The 16845-nt window shown below is 53.9% G+C and overlaps 1 protein-coding gene and 2 long non-coding RNA genes across 4 annotated transcripts in view; 1 reads left to right on the top strand and 2 right to left on the bottom strand.

The window, feature by feature from the left end:
• The window catches only part of LOC108516477 (uncharacterized), a 5221-nt gene extending 2416 nt beyond the window's left edge, over nucleotides 1–2805 (bottom strand). Inside the window, exon 1 of the long non-coding RNA XR_001881838.1 lies at nucleotides 2603–2805. This is a non-coding gene — a long non-coding RNA (uncharacterized LOC108516477). The remainder of the gene's footprint in view (nucleotides 1–2602) is intronic.
• Nucleotides 2806–5686: 2881 nt separating this feature from the next.
• The window catches only part of ABCC3 (ATP binding cassette subfamily C member 3), a 57267-nt gene continuing 46108 nt past the window's right edge, over nucleotides 5687–16845 (top strand). Inside the window, exon 1 of one of the 2 annotated variants that reach the window (XM_017853999.1) lies at nucleotides 5687–5858. In XM_017853999.1, coding sequence (XP_017709488.1) covers nucleotides 5814–5858 — 45 coding nt within the window. In that variant the 5' untranslated portion in view covers nucleotides 5687–5813. The remainder of the gene's footprint in view (nucleotides 5859–16845) is intronic. The other variant, XM_017854000.1, reaches the window with a different exon arrangement.
• Nucleotides 6733–15394, bottom strand: LOC108516485 (uncharacterized). The gene is made up of 4 exons (XR_001881843.1): nucleotides 13963–15394; nucleotides 9724–10240; nucleotides 8909–8962; nucleotides 6733–7491 (listed from the first exon to the last, which is right to left on the bottom strand). It is a non-coding gene; the product is annotated as an uncharacterized LOC108516485 (long non-coding RNA).

The following is a 16845-nucleotide window of genomic DNA, read 5'->3' as shown; positions in this document are numbered from 1 at the left end:
CCCTTCCAGCACCCGCCCCCCACCACCACCACTTGCACAGCCCAGCAGCACTGGAGTACTGTAGAGTTGCTTAGGTTGAGTCTTAGCATGCCTGTTTCTTTCTGGATTCCCCCTCCCCTGGCCTCCTCTTCCCAGCAGGGACCAAGGAATTTGGGGTGAACTTACTATGCTTTTGGGTTGCTCTGTAGAGATCTGCAGGGACCAGCCTGGTGAAAACAAAAAGACTCACCTGCTCCCTTGCCGGCAGCCCTCTCTGTGGCCTGGAGGGTTTCTCTGGAAGAGGCAGTGCCTGGAGGGGCCTCTGGATAGTGACGTGGAAATATTAATAGCAGAGTCAAAGTGGGTATTTTGGGGGAGTCGGGAAGAGAACTGTGACCTCTCCCCCCAACGATGTAAAATCTTTATCAATGATGGAAACTGTTGTGTCTCATTAAAAGGGTTTTGAGGTGGAAAAGCAGCTGCCGCTGGATCTTAATAATAATATCAAGACTGCTAACCTCATGCTGCTTGTCTGGGTGGTTATTTGATGCTGCTTTGGGATACGTAGCAGGTGGGGGTAGAGGGTGGAGAAACTGAAGGAGGCTGGGGTGGGGAGTGGCTGGTGGGGGCAGCAGGCCTTGGATGAGGACTCCAGGGGCAGAATGGAACTGGTTAGGGGCTTCAGGCTTTTAGAAGTAGGAACATCTACCCTGGCGCCTTTGTCCTCAGCCTTCCCCTTTGGGGTTCAGAAGAAATTGTGTCAGCGGCTGTAGGCCCCCACCTCAAGCTTGGCTGCTTCTGCTTCCTCCACCCCCAAGACTCCAGGAAAAGGTCTGTGTGGGGGTGGGGACTGGGAAGAGGAGTGAGCTGAGCTGGGGATAAAAACAAATCTGAGGCTCATATGCAGTCTCTCACTCCTCAAAACACCCTAGCACAGAAGTTTGATTGCTATTTCTCCATGAGGCAGTGGGGTTCAGAGAGGTTAAGTGAATTGCCCATGGTCACACAGCCAGGGAATGACAGAGCTGGGATTTGACCCTAGGTCTGGCCAACCTCCAGCCCACACTACTCCTGTCTCTACTCAGTGTAGAGGAAATGGGACACGATGGGAAGAATCCTGCTCAAAAATGACTTGCTGGGGGGTGCTTTTCCAAAGTAGTCACAATTCATATTCATACAAATAGGCACACGTGTTCCCCGCATGGCAAACTCAGAGGCTTAGAGAGGCCCCCAGCCTCCCACCTGGTGGGACACCAGCCTTTGGCCATAGGGAATGGTGGTGAGAGGGGTTCAATCACTGGAGAAGGCATCCCTCAGCTCCAGATGCTTGTCCAAGAGCCGACCAAGGGTAGGTCTGCTATCACTCTGGGTTCCCAGGCACCACCCTTCCATGTCATAACGCTGCCCTTGAACCCCATGGTACCTGTTATCTTCCCCATCCCGCCCTCTTCTCTCTTCCTCTCCTCTAGCCCTGCCCTACCTACCTAAACCTCGCCCACTTTCCAAACAGCTTTCACTCCTATCTCCACCCTAGTCCCCACCTGCCGCAGCCTGGTGCCCCATGGCCTATTTTCTCTTCCCTTGGGCCAGTTGAGCAGCCCGTGGAGCGGGACTGGCAACAGCAGTGCAATGAGGGTGTCAGACACCAGGTGGCGGCACAGGGCACCCTCACCTGGTGCACCTGGTGCCCCTCCTGCAGAGGGACCAAGCCAGGGAGAGGGCACCAACACTGATGGACACCTTCTAGGGACAGGTGTTCTGTATAACCTCAGAAGGAGGAAGCAGGCTTGCAGGGTCCATTGAAGGACTTTGTGTATGGAGAAGCCCAAACAGGAATCCCCACCATCTGAGTGCTGAGCCCATGGTGTTCAATGACTCCTGCCTGAATCTAGGAGACCCAGGGCTAATCCAGGACCGTGGTTGCCAGGAAGGAAATGAACTCTCAAAGCAAGTTGAGTTGTGGCCTGGAGTCCCACTCCAGGGCACAGCAAGGCAGGTCAAGGAGGCAGCTGCTCCAGCTAAGCCCCAAGAGGGGATTCTGCTAAGAACTTTAAAACTGCGTGTCTTAGCCTTGGTTCCAGGTGTGGGATCTGCTGACTGTGGCCCACAGAGCTAATTAATTCTTCTTGCTTTGAAAACTCCAGAATCGGGCACAGCAGCCAGCACTCTCCCCTGCATGCCAAATCAGATCACGCGCAGGTTGGTGGCAGAGGGGCAGCCTCACTGAGGGCCATGGGTGGGGCCAGTGGGGTCACCACCAGGCTGGGGTCTGGAGGAAGCAGACCCCACTTCAGGGGAGAGGACAAGGGGGAGGCTGGGGCGTGGGAGCTACAGCCTGGTTTGGGGGTGCTCCAGGCCTCCAAGGAGCCACACAGGGCTGAAAGGAATCAGGCGGTGCTTGGAGGGAAGCTTTGCTATTCCACACCCTGCCCTCTGTCTTGTCAGTTCCAACCTGCCTCTTCCCCCTTCCAAGCATTTCCTGTGCCTGGGTCTCCCCGTCCCCCACTGTTCTGCTTTCTTCTCTCTGCTGTCATGCCTGCTCTGAGCTGTACCTTGCAATTATTTTATCTTTCCATCTCCTTGCCAGGAAATCCCTGATGCCGGGTTCCCCTGGGACACTCACTGCGGGGGAGGCACCGCACATGCTCCATCCGTCCTGCCTGGAGCAGTAGTCAGTTGGGGAGGGAGGATGGGGCTTGGGCCATGAAGACTGGGGGAGGTTTAGTCCATTTCTCTGCTGCAGCCCATCCCACAAGGCTGTTATTGCTTCTCTCGGGACCCCTTCCAGCAGGAACCATCTTGGTTCTGAACACTCAAAAGCAAAGTGGGCAGTGCCCACTGCTGGGACTGTACCTAATGTCGCGGTGGCCTTGTTGCCTATGACTCCTTCTTAGGAAATGAGGTGTTTGCTTAATCAGTCAATAACACTTCCTGAGGACCAGCTTCTCCAGGCACTGTCCTGGGTGCTGAGGATACAGTTACAAACAAACCTCAGTCCCTATCCTCAAGGTGTCCACAATCCTCTGGGCAAGGTAAGCAAGACAGTGATTACAAGCGGAGGAAGCCTCCTAGCCCAGGACTAGGTTGGGGAGGTCCAAGGAAGGCTTTGAGGGGGTGGGGGGCTTGAGTGAACTCTTGAAGAAGTTTGCCGCTAGCAGAAAGGGAGGTAGGGTGTAGGTAGGAGAGTGCACCAAGCAGCCTTGAAGACAGATACAGGAAGTGCATCCCGCTCAAGGAGACTGCGCAGAAACAGCCTCCTCGGCAGGCAGACGTGGGGCACCTCCTGCCTGTGCCAGGATAAGCTCTGTGGCCCTGGGAAGGCTGTAGGGTGTCTCAGGGCCTCAGATTTCTTGCTCTGGTGAGAACAACCAAAACAATAACATCCTAGAAATATTGTGGTTATTATTCAAGGAGTCTGTGAAAGGGGACACACTTCCTGAGTGGCCCGGAGGGGTGAAGCCCCAATGCCTCAAAAGAGATGGGGGAAGGTGAGGGTCGCCAAGGGCCCCCACCATACCCTCAGAGTCCCCAACCCACTGCTGTAGCCTTGGGAAGGCAATAGCAATAGAAAAGCCAGGGGCTACAAGGGATGGTGCCTCAGCTCCGATGCTGAAGCCAGAACCCAAGGGTTCTGGCGCAAAACTAGAGCTCTAGCCAGTGGACTGCCTGGCCAACTGTGGGGCTGAAAAGTCCCAGATGGAAGCTCAGGCTAGTTCTGGGATCTTCATCTCAGAAAGGGGGTCTGCCTGCGGAGCTCACCTCCCAAAGGGCCCTAAAGGAAAGTCCCCAGGTCTCCTCAAGCCCAGAGCGATCTGGTGCCTATGACCCCACAAGCCCTAGAAAAGGAATGAGAGAGGAGGGAGAGTTGGAGGAAGCCGGTGGGTAGACAAGGTCAAAACACAGGGGTGGTGGGTGGTGATGAAGCCACCTGATGAAGAGTGCTGATGAAGGGTAATGGAAGGGGTAGAGGAAGGTTCCCAGCTGCCTAGGCTGTAGAAGCCTGGCCCACCAAGGCTGGAAGAGAGCTTAGATATCACCTTGTCCACGTTTCTCAAGAAATGAAGTCCCAGAGACATCAAGGAGTTTATTGAGATCACACAGTGTATAAAAGGTACAGAGCGGGATTGGAGGGGACTGAGTTAGTCCCTGCCCTTGGGAACCTCTCAGACTAGCAGGGAAGACAGACTCTTCATAACTAAATAGAACCCAAGGCACACTGTAACAAGGTGTAAAGCTCTGTAAAGTCTTTTGCCCAGAGAGGAAGGTCGGGGGACAGGAGAGGGAGGATATGTGTGGATGAGTGGAAGGGAAGAGGGCAGACAAAGAAGGGGCGGAAAGAACTTGCCCAGTGGAGGGGTAGGAGTCCCCGGTCTCACTGCCTGGGAAGGGGGAGTCTTCCCCACTCCCACGCTTATCCCATGCCCAGCCAGATCTTGGTTCTGATAGCCTATAGCCAAGGAGACTGCCCTTCTAGTGACCTCCTGCCTGCCCAGAGAGATAGGAAGTGGTTTGCCTCTTCTGCAGTCTTACTGGCTCCCACCCACGCCTGCCACTGAGCAGCCAAGGAAGGAAACACCTTCTCTTGAGAATAAGGGCCAGAAAAGGGGTCACCAGGGTGAAACTGGACAGACCTGTTGCAAAGGCAGGGAAGAGAAGGGCCAGGGAAAGATCTGCCCAGGAGAATTCCTTCTGAGCCCCAACAAGGGGTGCTGAGTTGGCTTCTGGGATTGTGTTAAGGAAGACAGGGAAACAGCAGGATTGAGAGATGGAGGCCATCTGAGGGGATAAGGGGAGAAGGAGAGCTGAGGCAAGCAGGGGAAGGAGAGCACTGACAAGCCCATTTTACAGATTGGGAATGTAGAGTTTCAGCCTTAGGAGGGGGACAAGGACACTCACATGGGGCTCCTCCTGGGGCTTCGCCTGTCCTTCCCCCCACCCTGAAGCAGGGGAATTCACACATGTTGGGTGCTGAAGCAGAGGGAATTCACACATGTTGGGTGCCCCACTAAGTGTGCCAGGCGATACACTTTGCATACCTTTTCCATTCAATCCTCGGAGAACCCTGGGAGGAAGGTTCTTCTATGATTGTCTCTATTTTGCAGATGTGAAAGTAGAGGCCCAGAGAGGTGCTGAAGTGATGTGGCAAGGTCAGGGGGCCACAGAGCCTAAAAGGGCAGCAGTTTAAGAGGACATAGGAGACCCCCTGGACGATGCTGCGGCCCCACCCCGCCTCACGGGTACACACCCGCGCAGTACACCCGGGTTCCCAGAGTGTGGCGCCTGCCAGTGGTCTCTGGAACCTGAGAAGGAAGAGGTCAGCTTCCGGATTGAGCACAGAAGCCCTTCCCATTTTACAGATGAGGAAACTGACCTCCGGAAAGGAACGTGACCTTCTCAAAGATTCCCTTTTTCCTAGGAAGGATTGTTAAATCCCTCTCAATGTCCCCTACTCAGTGACTCATCGGCCCCACGGAGTTGTTAGGGGGTGGGAGCACCTGTGTATCCCAGTTCCCCCTTGGAAATAGACTCTACTCCAGGATTGTCAGCCTCAGTATTCAGAAGGACATCCCCTGGCATGGCCCGGGGACCGCTCGCAGGGGCTGTCGCCGTGCCAAGGCCCCCCCCACCTCTGCCCCAAAGTCCCTCCCAGGGAGGCGCTGTCGCAACCCGCGGGACGGGGGCAGGGAGACTGGACCCAGAGGCACTGGGGTAGGGCTCGGCGGGGCGGGCCCGGGCGGAGCGCGGGTGCGGAGGGCGGAGGCGGCTCTGGCGCCCGCTCTGCCCGCCGCTGGGTCGGACCGCGCTCGCCTTCCTCGCCGCCGCGCCTTGGCCCCATGGACGCCCTGTGCGGTTCCGGGGAGCTCGGCTCCAAGTTCTGGGTAAGGCGCGGGACTCCGGGGTCACTGCGCAGGGGTCGGGGTCGGCCAGCTTCGCCCGGTCCTCGCCGCCTGCCTTCCCGCGGGGCCACCAGGTATCCCGGGACGGAGCCCCTGAGACGGCCTGGGCGCCCGGGACGGGGCGGTGGGCGCGGGAGGGAGGTTGGAGGCGCCGCCCGGAGCTGGGTCCCACGCAGGGTCCGGGACCTGCCCTGCTCTTCCCTTCCCGGCTGCAGCACTGAGGAGCCCGGGAAAGTGAGGCACAGTGCGTGGCTGGGTGAGTCGGCTCCACCCCAGCCCCTCTGTCGGATGAGGAACAGACGTTTCTCAATCAGCCGCGCGTTCGTGGTGGAGGGTCCTCCCTTAGCATCTGCCCCAGACTAGGACTCGGTTGCCCACCTGGATGCCCCAGGGCATCCAGAGCACCTGCTCAACCAGATGTTTTGGGAGGCTGGCTGTGCAGCGTCCCACCCTTCTTAGGAAGGTTTCCTGCCACTTTATTTTCTCTGGGTAAGGCTGAGGTCTGAGAACAGGCCATCCTCATCACCCCGGACTCAGAAGGGAGAAGCAGACCCCGGTCTGGAGACAGGAACAGGGTGTCGGATTCCTGTAGTCCAACTCCCTTCGTTTACAGATGGAGAAAGGGAGGTCCAGAGAGAGGAAGAGACTTGCCCAAAGTTACCCAGATCAATGAAGGCAGAGCTGGGATAGAAAAACAGGCTAGAGGCCAGGTGCAGTGGTTCACGCCTGTAATCCCACCCTTTGGGAGGCAGAGGTGGGAGGATCACTTCAGCCCAGGAGTTTTAGATTACAGTGAGCTGTGATCACACCACTGCACTGTGGCCTGGGCGAAAGAGCGAGACCCTGTCTGTAAAAAAATAAATAAATAAGAAAAGAAAAGAAAATCAGGCTTTTTGTGACTCTCACTCCAAATCCCTTTCTAAGACAGGCTGCTTTTCAGCCTGCTGACTCCAGCCTCCAGCACAGTTCAGGTGAGTTAAGTGCATACAGCCCAGGAGCTTTCTTACCAGCTTTCAAACCTACTTGCCTCTATGAGGCAAGTGATCATGTGGTCTCCGTTTTACAGAGGGAGCTCAGATTAAAGGGGCTTCTCTGTGGTCATTCAAGGGGTGTCCAGGGCCTGTGAATCCCAATCTCTAAGTCTTTTTCCTATTTTAAGTATTTGTACGTATGTGCCGTGTGTGTGTGTGTGTGTGTGTGTGTGTGTGTGTGTGTACGCACACACACAGGCACGTGAGGTATTACCCAAGAGTTCGTGCTGTGCTGGTGTGTGCATAGGTGTATAAGTCTGGACCCATGATCTTGGGCTGTGTTTAGGATGGGCTGAAGGCGTTATATGGATTTTTTGAAACTTGGGGCAATGGAGGTTAAAAAAAAAGACTGTAAAAAGGCATCTTTGGGATTCTCTCTTTTTCTGTGGGTGACCCAAAGGTTAATCCGAGATGGTGCAACTTCTCTGCCACTGCCCTTCTTTCCCAGTCCCACAGGAACTTCATCTATTATTCAGCATTGACAGGCCACTTGCCGCCAAGGTCCAGAGGTTGTGCCTTTGCCTTTCACTTCCTTTCACTGCCCATGGGGCCAGGCTGGTATGGCCATGACAGGTTTGTGGCGCCTGGAATGCCAAGCAGAAAATCAAGAGGGTAGTTGTGCCCAAACTTCAGGCATAAGGGCTCTTGTTCCTGGGTAGCTACCTGAACCCTGAGAGCTTAGGACTCCACAGAGACAGGTCTCCTGGAACCCGGAGTTGGGAAATTCAGGACTCCCTTTTTGTCCACGTTCAGACATCCTCTGGCTCTACCTTAACATGGGATTGTGGAATCTAAGAAAGTGGGAGCTTGTGAGTTTGAAGCAGTGAGTCCAATCCCTCAGGGTAGAGCTGGGGAAACTGAGGCCAAGGGAATGAAGATCCCAGGACAATCAAAGACAGAGTGTGGGGCTGGGAAACAGGACCCCGGGGCTGTGGTTACAGCCTTGCCATTGCCTGACTGTGCGCCTTTGAGCCTCTGGGCCCTCTGGTCCCTGCACTTCTCCTTGATGCTCGTGAGCTATACACACCTCCTCTGAGGATGCAGGCTCCGTGGGAGTCCGTTCATCTACATTATGAAGCCCTCATGAGATCTCTGCTTGGATACCTTAAATGGCAAACTGAGCACCCCTCTTCCCACCCCAATCTCTAAACATCTTTCACATTCTCTTCTGGCTCCTGAAACCTGTTCTAGGTCACACCCAGTGTGGCTGGTGACTGGGGGAGGAGTGTGGAGAGAGAAGGGAGGCTCCCAGCTCTACCTCTGAGGGAGTGACAGGGTTTGCACAGCTGAAAGGAGAGAGAGTCCATGCTGGAAGCTGGAACCTCTGCCACAGTCCAGTTTCAAAAAAGGCCTGGAGTTCAGGGCTGTTCATTTGTGATGTGCTGTGTTGCATCTCATTTGCATGGCATATTGTTCAGGCATAACTCCCTCTGAACCTTTACCTTAGGGGCCTGTGGGTGACCCACTTTGTGAGAAGTGGTTCAGGGCAGCCCGGAAGTACTTGAACCAGGAGTGAAAATGCAAGGAGGGGGTGGGGTGTTCAGGCCCCTCTGGGCTGCTCGTTTAATCTACCAAGATGCTCAGTAGCTTATCCTTATAGCCTCAGTCTCTCCGCCAGTGGAATGGGAATTAACCCACCTCCTACCCACCTCACAAGATTTTTCTGATCAAATGAGATAGGGAATGTGGAATGATTTTAAGAACTAAGAAGCTTTCTATGGGTGGCAAGTCCTGACATTCCCCAGAAGAGGGAGGAGAAAGAAAAATGGGGTTAGAAAGGAATGTCAGATGTGGGAAGACCTGCAGGGAAAGAGCTGGCAGGGCTGTTGGGCCAGTGGCTCCCATTTCAGCTGTTTGCTGGGGACCTGGGGGCTGTTCCTGGCTCAATCTGAGGGTAGGAGACTGGAGAGGACCATGCCCTTGGGACATATGTATACACATCTGTGTACTCACACACCAGCTGCCAGGTGAATGATTTGTATGAATCCCTCTCTTTCTCACCTATATCCACTTTGAAGCAGGTTACCAACTTCCCTGAATGTGCCTTGGGAGTTTCTGTGGAAATAAATTCCAAAAGAGTGAACTGTGTAATTAAACCACCTCACTACTCAGGAGGCCAGAGGTGCCTCAGAACAAGGGAGGAGGTGGGGTCCCTTTGCTCTGCTGTGCTGGCCTCTGCCTGCAGGATTCCTCTCTGTTCTGAATCACAGAGGTTGGGGAGCACCTGGGTGGTGAAGGGAGTATGTGGAGGAAGGGCCTGGAGTTATTTACCCCCCAGGTAAACAGGCAGAATTAGCCTTGATCTGACGGCCCCAGGAAGCTTAGAAAACTGAAGATCCTGACCATGAAAGCCATCCAAAGATGGCACGGACTGCCTGAGAAGTAGTGAGCTCCCCGTCACTGGGGAGTATGTAAGGACATGGTTAGCGACTGCTTGGTGGGGATACTGGAGAGAGGATTCAAGCCAGGAAAGAAGGTGGGGTCCTGAGAGTCTGTGACTGGGAAGAGGGAAGATGTGGCCAGTGGGATTCATTAGTTCCTCCTCTGAGATTTCTGGACTCCTCCTTCCCGAGGTCTCTTCCTGCTCTACATATGGAGCTTACTTAGAAGCAGTGCTTGGTAGAGACCTATGGGTCTCCCCTTGGTCAGGCCCACATAGGGAAGGCGACCTCATTGTTCCCTTAGCTGTTTACCCATCCTAGGGAGGGGCAGATCCCTGGTTCCTTGGAGGCTCAGCTCCCTGTGTCTCCTGCTCTGTTTTAGCTAGCCCCAATTCTGCTATTCACCAGCTGTGTGACTTTGGGCAAATGACTCACCTTCTCTGGGCTCCAGCAGAACTGAGGTGGGCTCTGGGGCCGACTTGAGGTCTGGAGTTGCCCATTTTGGAAGGATGAGCCTTGGGCTTGGGGGCCAAGGTCATGCATGATTAAGGCCCTTCAAAGTTTAGAGCTCCTGGGTATCAGGGTCTCCTCTGCCTTCTAGTAGGCAGCCACCAAAATGTATGAGTAATGGGCAAGGCTCCTATGCCAATGTATTTTGACTCTCAAATGAAGACAGTGACCTGCACATCCATGGGGAAGCTGAGTGGGAGGTAGACACTCCTCCACTTAGCAGACACCATAGCTCACCCTCCCCTCAGGAACCCAGTCCTCCCTGCAAGGCCAGGGCTCCCGGGGCTGCTTTCCTCCATCTTAGCTGCTACAAGCGAACCCCATGCTGGGTGGCTTCGACCTCCGAGCTCTTGGCTTCTGGCTATGGTGTTTCATTGCTTGTGACCCCAGGCTGGCTTCTCCTCAATCCTGCTCTTCCCGCACGTCACCTGGGTCCGGGTCTCTAAGGGCCAGAGATATGGGGAAGGAAGTGAGTCAGGGAAATGGCATTCAAGAGGGAGCTTTGCCAAGCCTGCCTGTGGCCCCCCCAGACAGGGAAATGGTCTTGAAACACTGGGCAAGCTTCCAGGGAGGAAGGTCCTGGCAGGGACAACCAGCTGAGCCACCTTGGAGGTAGGGCCAGAGCACCCAGACTGTGTTCAGTCCTCCACATTGGGGCAGGATCCCTGGGGAGTTGAGGGTGAAATGAGAACTGGTGTGCCATTGCTGGGGTGGCTGGGCCCCTCCCCTCCCCGATCTGAAGTTGTTTCTGTTTCTGGCACTGGGGTGCAGTGGGCGGGGCTGGCAGGGGGCAGGACAGGAGAGCGAATGAGAGCCTAACTCTAGGCTTGGATTTCGCCCTTTTTTTTTTGAGATGGAGTCTCGCTCTGTCACCCAGGCTGGAGTGCAGTAGCACAATCTCGGCTCACTGCAACCTCCACCTCCCGGGTTCAAGCAATTCTCCTGCCTCAGCCTCCCAAGTAGCTGGGATTACAGGTGCATACCACCATGCCCGGCTAATTTTTCTATTTTTAGTAGAAACCAGCCTGATGGGCAGGCTGGCTTCGAACTCCTAACCTCAAGTCATCTGCCCACCTCAGCTTCCTAAATTGCTGGGATTACAGGCGTGAGCCACCGCGCCCAGACAGATTTCTCCTACCTAGATATTCTGGTTTCTAGCCAGGGACTCCCAGAACCCCATCTAGGCCACTACCCACATGTTAGCCACTCTGCCCCCTCAGCTCTGTGAGAAGAATTGTGCAAAGCAGGTGATATGAGAATGGGCTGCATGACTGAAAGGTGATCTGGGTGCAAGTGTTCTATCCCCAGGTGGGATACCATGCTGGAATCCTACCAGGTGTACAGGAAAGACTGTAATCCCGTGTGAAGGAGCTGGGACCTGGAACGAGACTTCCTGGGTCTAATCCCAGCATCAGCCCTGGATGTCAGCTGCCATGAGCGTGAAATGATCATCCTGGCCCACAGCAGGAGCTCAGTGAACCAAAGCCCCTTACAGATGCAGATTGGCCAGTTGAGCCTGTGAGCCATCCCTGCATGGAGGCCAGCAGGCACAGCACAACCAGTTTTCGTTTGTTTGTTTTGTTGTGTTTTGTTTTTGAAAAGGAGTCTGGCTCTGTCACCCTGGCTGGAGTACAGTGGCATGATCTCAGCTCACTGCAACCTCTGCCTCCCAGGTTCAAGCAATTATCCTGCCTCAGTCTCCTGAGTAGCTGGAATTACAGGCATGTGCCACCACGCCCAGATAATCTTTTTATATTTTTACTAGAGACAGGGTTTCACCATGTTGGCCAGGCTGGTCTCAAACTCCTGACCTCAGGGGACCCATCCACTTCTGCCTCCCAAAGTGCTGGGATTACAGCACAGGCAGTTTTTGACCCCTGCCCCCAGGCCTTCCAAAGGCTGAGTGAGAGTGAGTGGGGATCACAGCGTGTCCTTGCTCTCTCCATGACTTCATTGCTGCTGAGTCAATGGTCTTGTCCGTCCATCTGTTCCCTATCTGGGACTTCAGGAGCAGTCCTGCAGTGGTGGCTTCCCCCTCTACTACCACACAGGAATAAGGAAGTAATGACTCTTCTCATGACAGAGCCTGTCAACAGGCCTGGGGCCCCCAGGGCTTGGGAAGTCCCTGGCAAAGCTGGGGCAGAGGGCCCCAGTGTCCTCACCCCCACCTACCGCCTGTATGAGTCCGCAGTGATTTCAGTTTCGATGACCATGAAGTCTGCCATGAGGGAGGCCTCTGCCACGTGGTCCATTCTGGATGCCGGACCTTTCCCCTTATCAGCCCCATCCAGCTGTTTAATCGCTTTATTAAGGAAGCTGTTGTTGCTGTGGAAACTGTGTGGGTGATGGCGGGGGAGGGGGCTGTCGGCTCAGCTCTCACTTCCCAGCAGTGCTCTTCAGAGTGGGAATGAGAGGAGAGCCTTGAGAAGGGATCGTCCATCCTGCCCGGCAGGGATTCAGGGAGTGTGATGGGGTCCAGGGAATTACCTTCACTGGCCCTGTCCTCACCTTCATTTTACACATAACTCTGAGTTGGAGACCCTCCTGGGTGCCAAGAACTGTGGCGTTGGTACCAGGGAGAGAACACGCTGTGTTCCTGGACATGAAGCTGCAGAGGCTGGGGCTGGAGTTGGCTCCTTCCATTTATCTATTCATTTGTTTATTTATTCTTTTGTTCAATAGATGGTTATTGAGTACCTTCTCTGTGCCAAGCACTGCTCTAAACAGCAGGAAATACCATCAACTGCAGAATACAGAGCTAAAGAATCTGTCTTTGTGCAGCATATACTCTAGCGGAAAGAGGCAGTAAAACAATAAATGTCATAAAGGCCAGGTGTGGTGGCTCATGCCTGTAATCCCAGCACTTTGGGAGGCTGAGGCAGGAGGATCAGTTAACCCCAGGAGTCCCAGACCAACCTGAGCAACAAAGTGAGACCCCATCTCTATAAAACAATTTCAAAAATTATAAAATAAATGACTCACATATATAGTATGGCAGAAGGTGGCTAAGGGCTATGGAAAAATAGAACAGGCTAAGAGGAATGGGGAGCAGGGACAGGTTGGGGATTGGGTAGTGAGTTACAGTTTTGATTAGTAAGGTCCAGGAGAAGGTGAGATCTGTGCAAAAACTCACAGGTGATGAGGGCATGAGACATGTGGATATCCAGGGATAGGGCTGTTGCCCCTGGCAGGAGTAGGCCTGGAGGGTTTGAGAAGCAACCTGGCAGCCAGTGGGGCTGGTGCAGCCAGAGAGGAGAGGTGGGGAGATGCGGTCGATTCTGGGTCTATCAGGGTGCACAAGGTGAAGGCCAAGTGCGGTGGCTCATGCCTATAATCCCAGCACTTTGAGAGGCTGAAGCAGGAGGATCACTTGAGCCCAGAAGTTCGAGACCAGTCTGGGCAACATAGTGGGACCCCATCTCTACAAAAAAATTAAAAATTAGCTGGGCATGGTGGCACATGCCTGTAGTCCCAGCTACTCAGGAGGCTAAGGCAGGAGGATCGCTTTAGCCGAAGAGGTCAAGGCTACAGTGGAAAAAAAAAAAAAAAAAGAACAGTTGAATGTGGCACTGTCATGTCATTCAACCTGTAATTTGAAGGTAGAGTGGGCAGGGTTTGCTGAGAGACTGGATGTGGGATGTGAGAGAAAGAGAAGAATCAGGGGCAACTGCAAGGATTCTGGCTAGTAAGGGAGACAGGAGGAAGGGGCTGCCATCCCCGGGCCAGCAGGCTAGAGAGGCGAGGATGGCCAAGAGTTCAGTTCTGGACGTGTTGTGTATGGCATGTCCCATAAATGTCCTGGCTCGGGGTCTGGAGTGAACCAAATAGGGAGTCAGGGGAGAGGGCCTGTGTGGGCAGGTGCCCCTGCCTCCTGGGGAGGGCTCTGCCCAGCCAGGACATGCTTATCTCAAGGAAAGGAGCCCAGACTGGATGCCCTTGAGGGTCAAAGCTGCCACCCAGTTCTCACAGCCCCAAGATCCCCTGGTTGTTGCCACAGAGCAGGTGTCTGTGAAACTGAAACATGGGCCCGATGGCTGGAGGCTCCATCCCCCGCTTCCCTGAGTGTTGTCTCATTGCCATCGAGGTACTTTGCTGTTCATTCTCCCCACCCTTCTCCCCACTACGGGGAGGTGACCGGATGCTGTCATTACTCCGATTACTCACGGGTGGAGACTGAGGTTCAAGGGCACGAAGGGGCTCACCAACTGTTGCATGGCTCAAAAGTGGCAGAAGTCATCCTGGATCCTCCACGTCTGGTTGGGTTCTTCCTGTGGCCACTCCCCGCCCGCCTTACAGAGCCATGCCACCGGCCTGCAAGCACACACAGCGATTCCCACCATGTCCCCACGCCTGGGCTCCTGTCCTCAACATGCACACTCCCTTGTGAGTCAATGGCCCTATGTGGCATCATAAAGCCTGGGTGCCTGTCCCGGCCACACACTGTGTGTGAACTTTGTTCACAAAGTGGTGTAGTTTCTCTTTTGTACACTGGGCCTAACAGTGCCCCTCCTAGACGCCTGTGGAAGTTGTTCTGAGACAATATCCAGATAACAACTAGGTAAGTGCAGTAATAAAATGCCAGGGAAACATTAGGGGTCTTTATTTCCCTCACCTAACTGGCTGTCAGGGAAAAGCAAGGAAAGGTCAGAGGCTGGGGTGCCCCAGAGAGGCCCTGTGTAGGTGAGGCTCGGGCTGGGCCCAGAGAAATGGGATGTACACTCCAGGCCCAGAGACCTGAAGATCTGGGTTCAGGGCAGCTTTGGGACAGGCTATCTGGATGGCAACTAACTGGGGTACCTGACCAGGCCTAGAGGTGTATCCTGTGACCCAGATTCCAGCCCTGGGCCAGCACGTCAGAGACTCAGCAAGAGTAGGTCTGTCCTTGGCTCACACTGTTTGAGCAACCACTGAATACTGAATAGGACTCTAGAATACAAGATGTACATGGTACACCTTCTGCCCACCTGGGCCTTCAGTGAAATGCCCCCAGGCAGCATGTCCCTGACTACATGCTCCACAGAGCTGGGATAGGTCTGCCCAATGTGCCACTGTATCCACAGAACCCAGCCCGCTGCCTGACTCACCAAGGCCCTCAGCAAGCATCGGCGAGAGTAATGCTCCAGGGAAGGGGATCTCTCTAGGAGGAAGGGTGCTCAAGATGAAGAAGGTGGGTTTTCAGCCAGGCCCGCCACCCCTCCCTGGAGTGGTTAGGTTAGGATTCTGACAAGTGATAAAAAGAGGGACTAGGTTGAGCAAAGGGGTAGGAGCAAGAATCTCAGAGCAGATTCAGGATGAAGTGAGTTGGCTGTGGGGGAAGGGAGCAGTGGGAAAGGAGGTGGGAGGAGATGCCATGAGGGGGTCTTGAGGGCCAGGTTGGGTGCTAGGATGTGACTTCATGAGCAGCAGGAGTCATTGCAGGTTTGTGGGCATGAGGCAAGGGGCACAAAGCAGTATTTTGGGAAGAGCCATCTCACAGGTGGGCAGGGGCACTGGAGGGCAGAGGACTGCCCCAGGTGGGATTAAGAAGGGAAGGTGGGCTGGGCGCAGTGGCTCATGCCTGTAATCCCAGCAGTTTGGGAGTCTGAGGTAGGCAGATCACAAGGTCAGGAGTTCGAGACCAGCCTGACCAACATGGTTAAACCCTGTCTCACTAAAAATACAAAAATTAGCCAGATGTGGTGATGCATGCCTGTAATCCCAGCTACTCAGCAGGCTGAGGCAGGAGAATCACTTGAACCTAGGAGGCGGAGGTTGCAGTGAGCTGAGATCGCACCACTGAACTCCAGCCTAGGCAACAGAGCGAGATTCCGTTTCCAAAAAAAAAGAAGGGAAGGCAGGTTGGGAAAGGAAGCAGGGTGTGCAGATCACTAGCCTTCCATGAGTTGTTTTCTTAAGATGCTAGAACTTGGCCAGGCACGGTGGCTCACCCCTGTAATCCTAGCACTTTGGGAGGCTGAGGCTGGTGGATCACTTGAGGTCAGGAGTTCCAGACCATCCTGGCCAACATGGTGAAACCCCGTCTCTACTAATAATACAAAATTTAGCTGGTAGCATGCACCTGCGGTCCCAGCTACCTGGAAGGCTGAGGCAGGAGAATTGCTTGAACCCCAGAGGTGGAGGTTGCAGACAGCCGAGATCGTGCCACTGCACTCCAGCTGGGGTGACAGAGTGAGACTCCGTCTCAAAAACAAAACAAAACAAAAACAAAAACAAAAAATTAGCCTGGCGTAGGGTGTGTGTCTGTAATTCCAGCTACCCAGGAGGCTGAGGTGGGAGAATCACCTGAACCCTGGAGGCGAGGTTGCAGTGAGCCAAGGTCGCACCACTGCACTCCAGCCTGGGTGACAGAGCGAGACTCGGCCTCAAAAAAAAAAAAAACCAAAAACAAAAATTAACCAGGTGTAGTGGTACATGGCTGTAATCCCAGCTACTCAGGAGGCTGAGGCACAAGAATCCCTTGAACTTGGGAGGGGGAGGTTGCAGTGAGCCGAGATCGTGCCACTGCACTCCAGCCTGGGTAACAGAGCAAGACTCCATCAAAAAAAAAAAAAAAAAAAAGATGGGAGAACTCAGAACTCAAGCATATAGATGATTCAACAGTTCACATAGCCAGATATTTCAAGGCCAGCTGTGGACTTTCAATGCCATAGTAAAATGTTTGAACTTTGCCTTCTAGGCTGTAAGCAGCTATTGAAAGTTTAGAGGGATGTAATAATACTATTATTCTTTCTTTCATTCATTTATTCAATAAACTTGTGTGTGTGTGTGTGTGAATATATATATATATATATATATATATTTTTTTTTTTTTTAAGAGTCCAGGTCTTGCTCTGTTGCTCAGGCTGGAGTGCAGTGGCATAATCATGGCTCACTGCAGCCTCAAACTCCTGGGCTCAAGAGATCCTCCCGCCTCAGCCTCCGCGTAACTGGGACTACAGGTGCCTGTCACCAGACCAGGCTAATTTTTTAAATTTTTGTAGAGACGGGGTCTTGCTATGTTGCCCAGGCTGGTCTCAAACTCCTGGCCTCAAGTGATGCTCCTGCTTT

This window comes from Rhinopithecus bieti, unplaced genomic scaffold (genome assembly GCF_001698545.2).
Source record: "Rhinopithecus bieti isolate Rb0 unplaced genomic scaffold, ASM169854v2 scaffold_35856, whole genome shotgun sequence".
Classification (NCBI taxonomy): Eukaryota; Metazoa; Chordata; class Mammalia; order Primates; family Cercopithecidae; genus Rhinopithecus; species Rhinopithecus bieti.
This window is presented reverse-complemented; position numbering and strand designations above follow the sequence as displayed.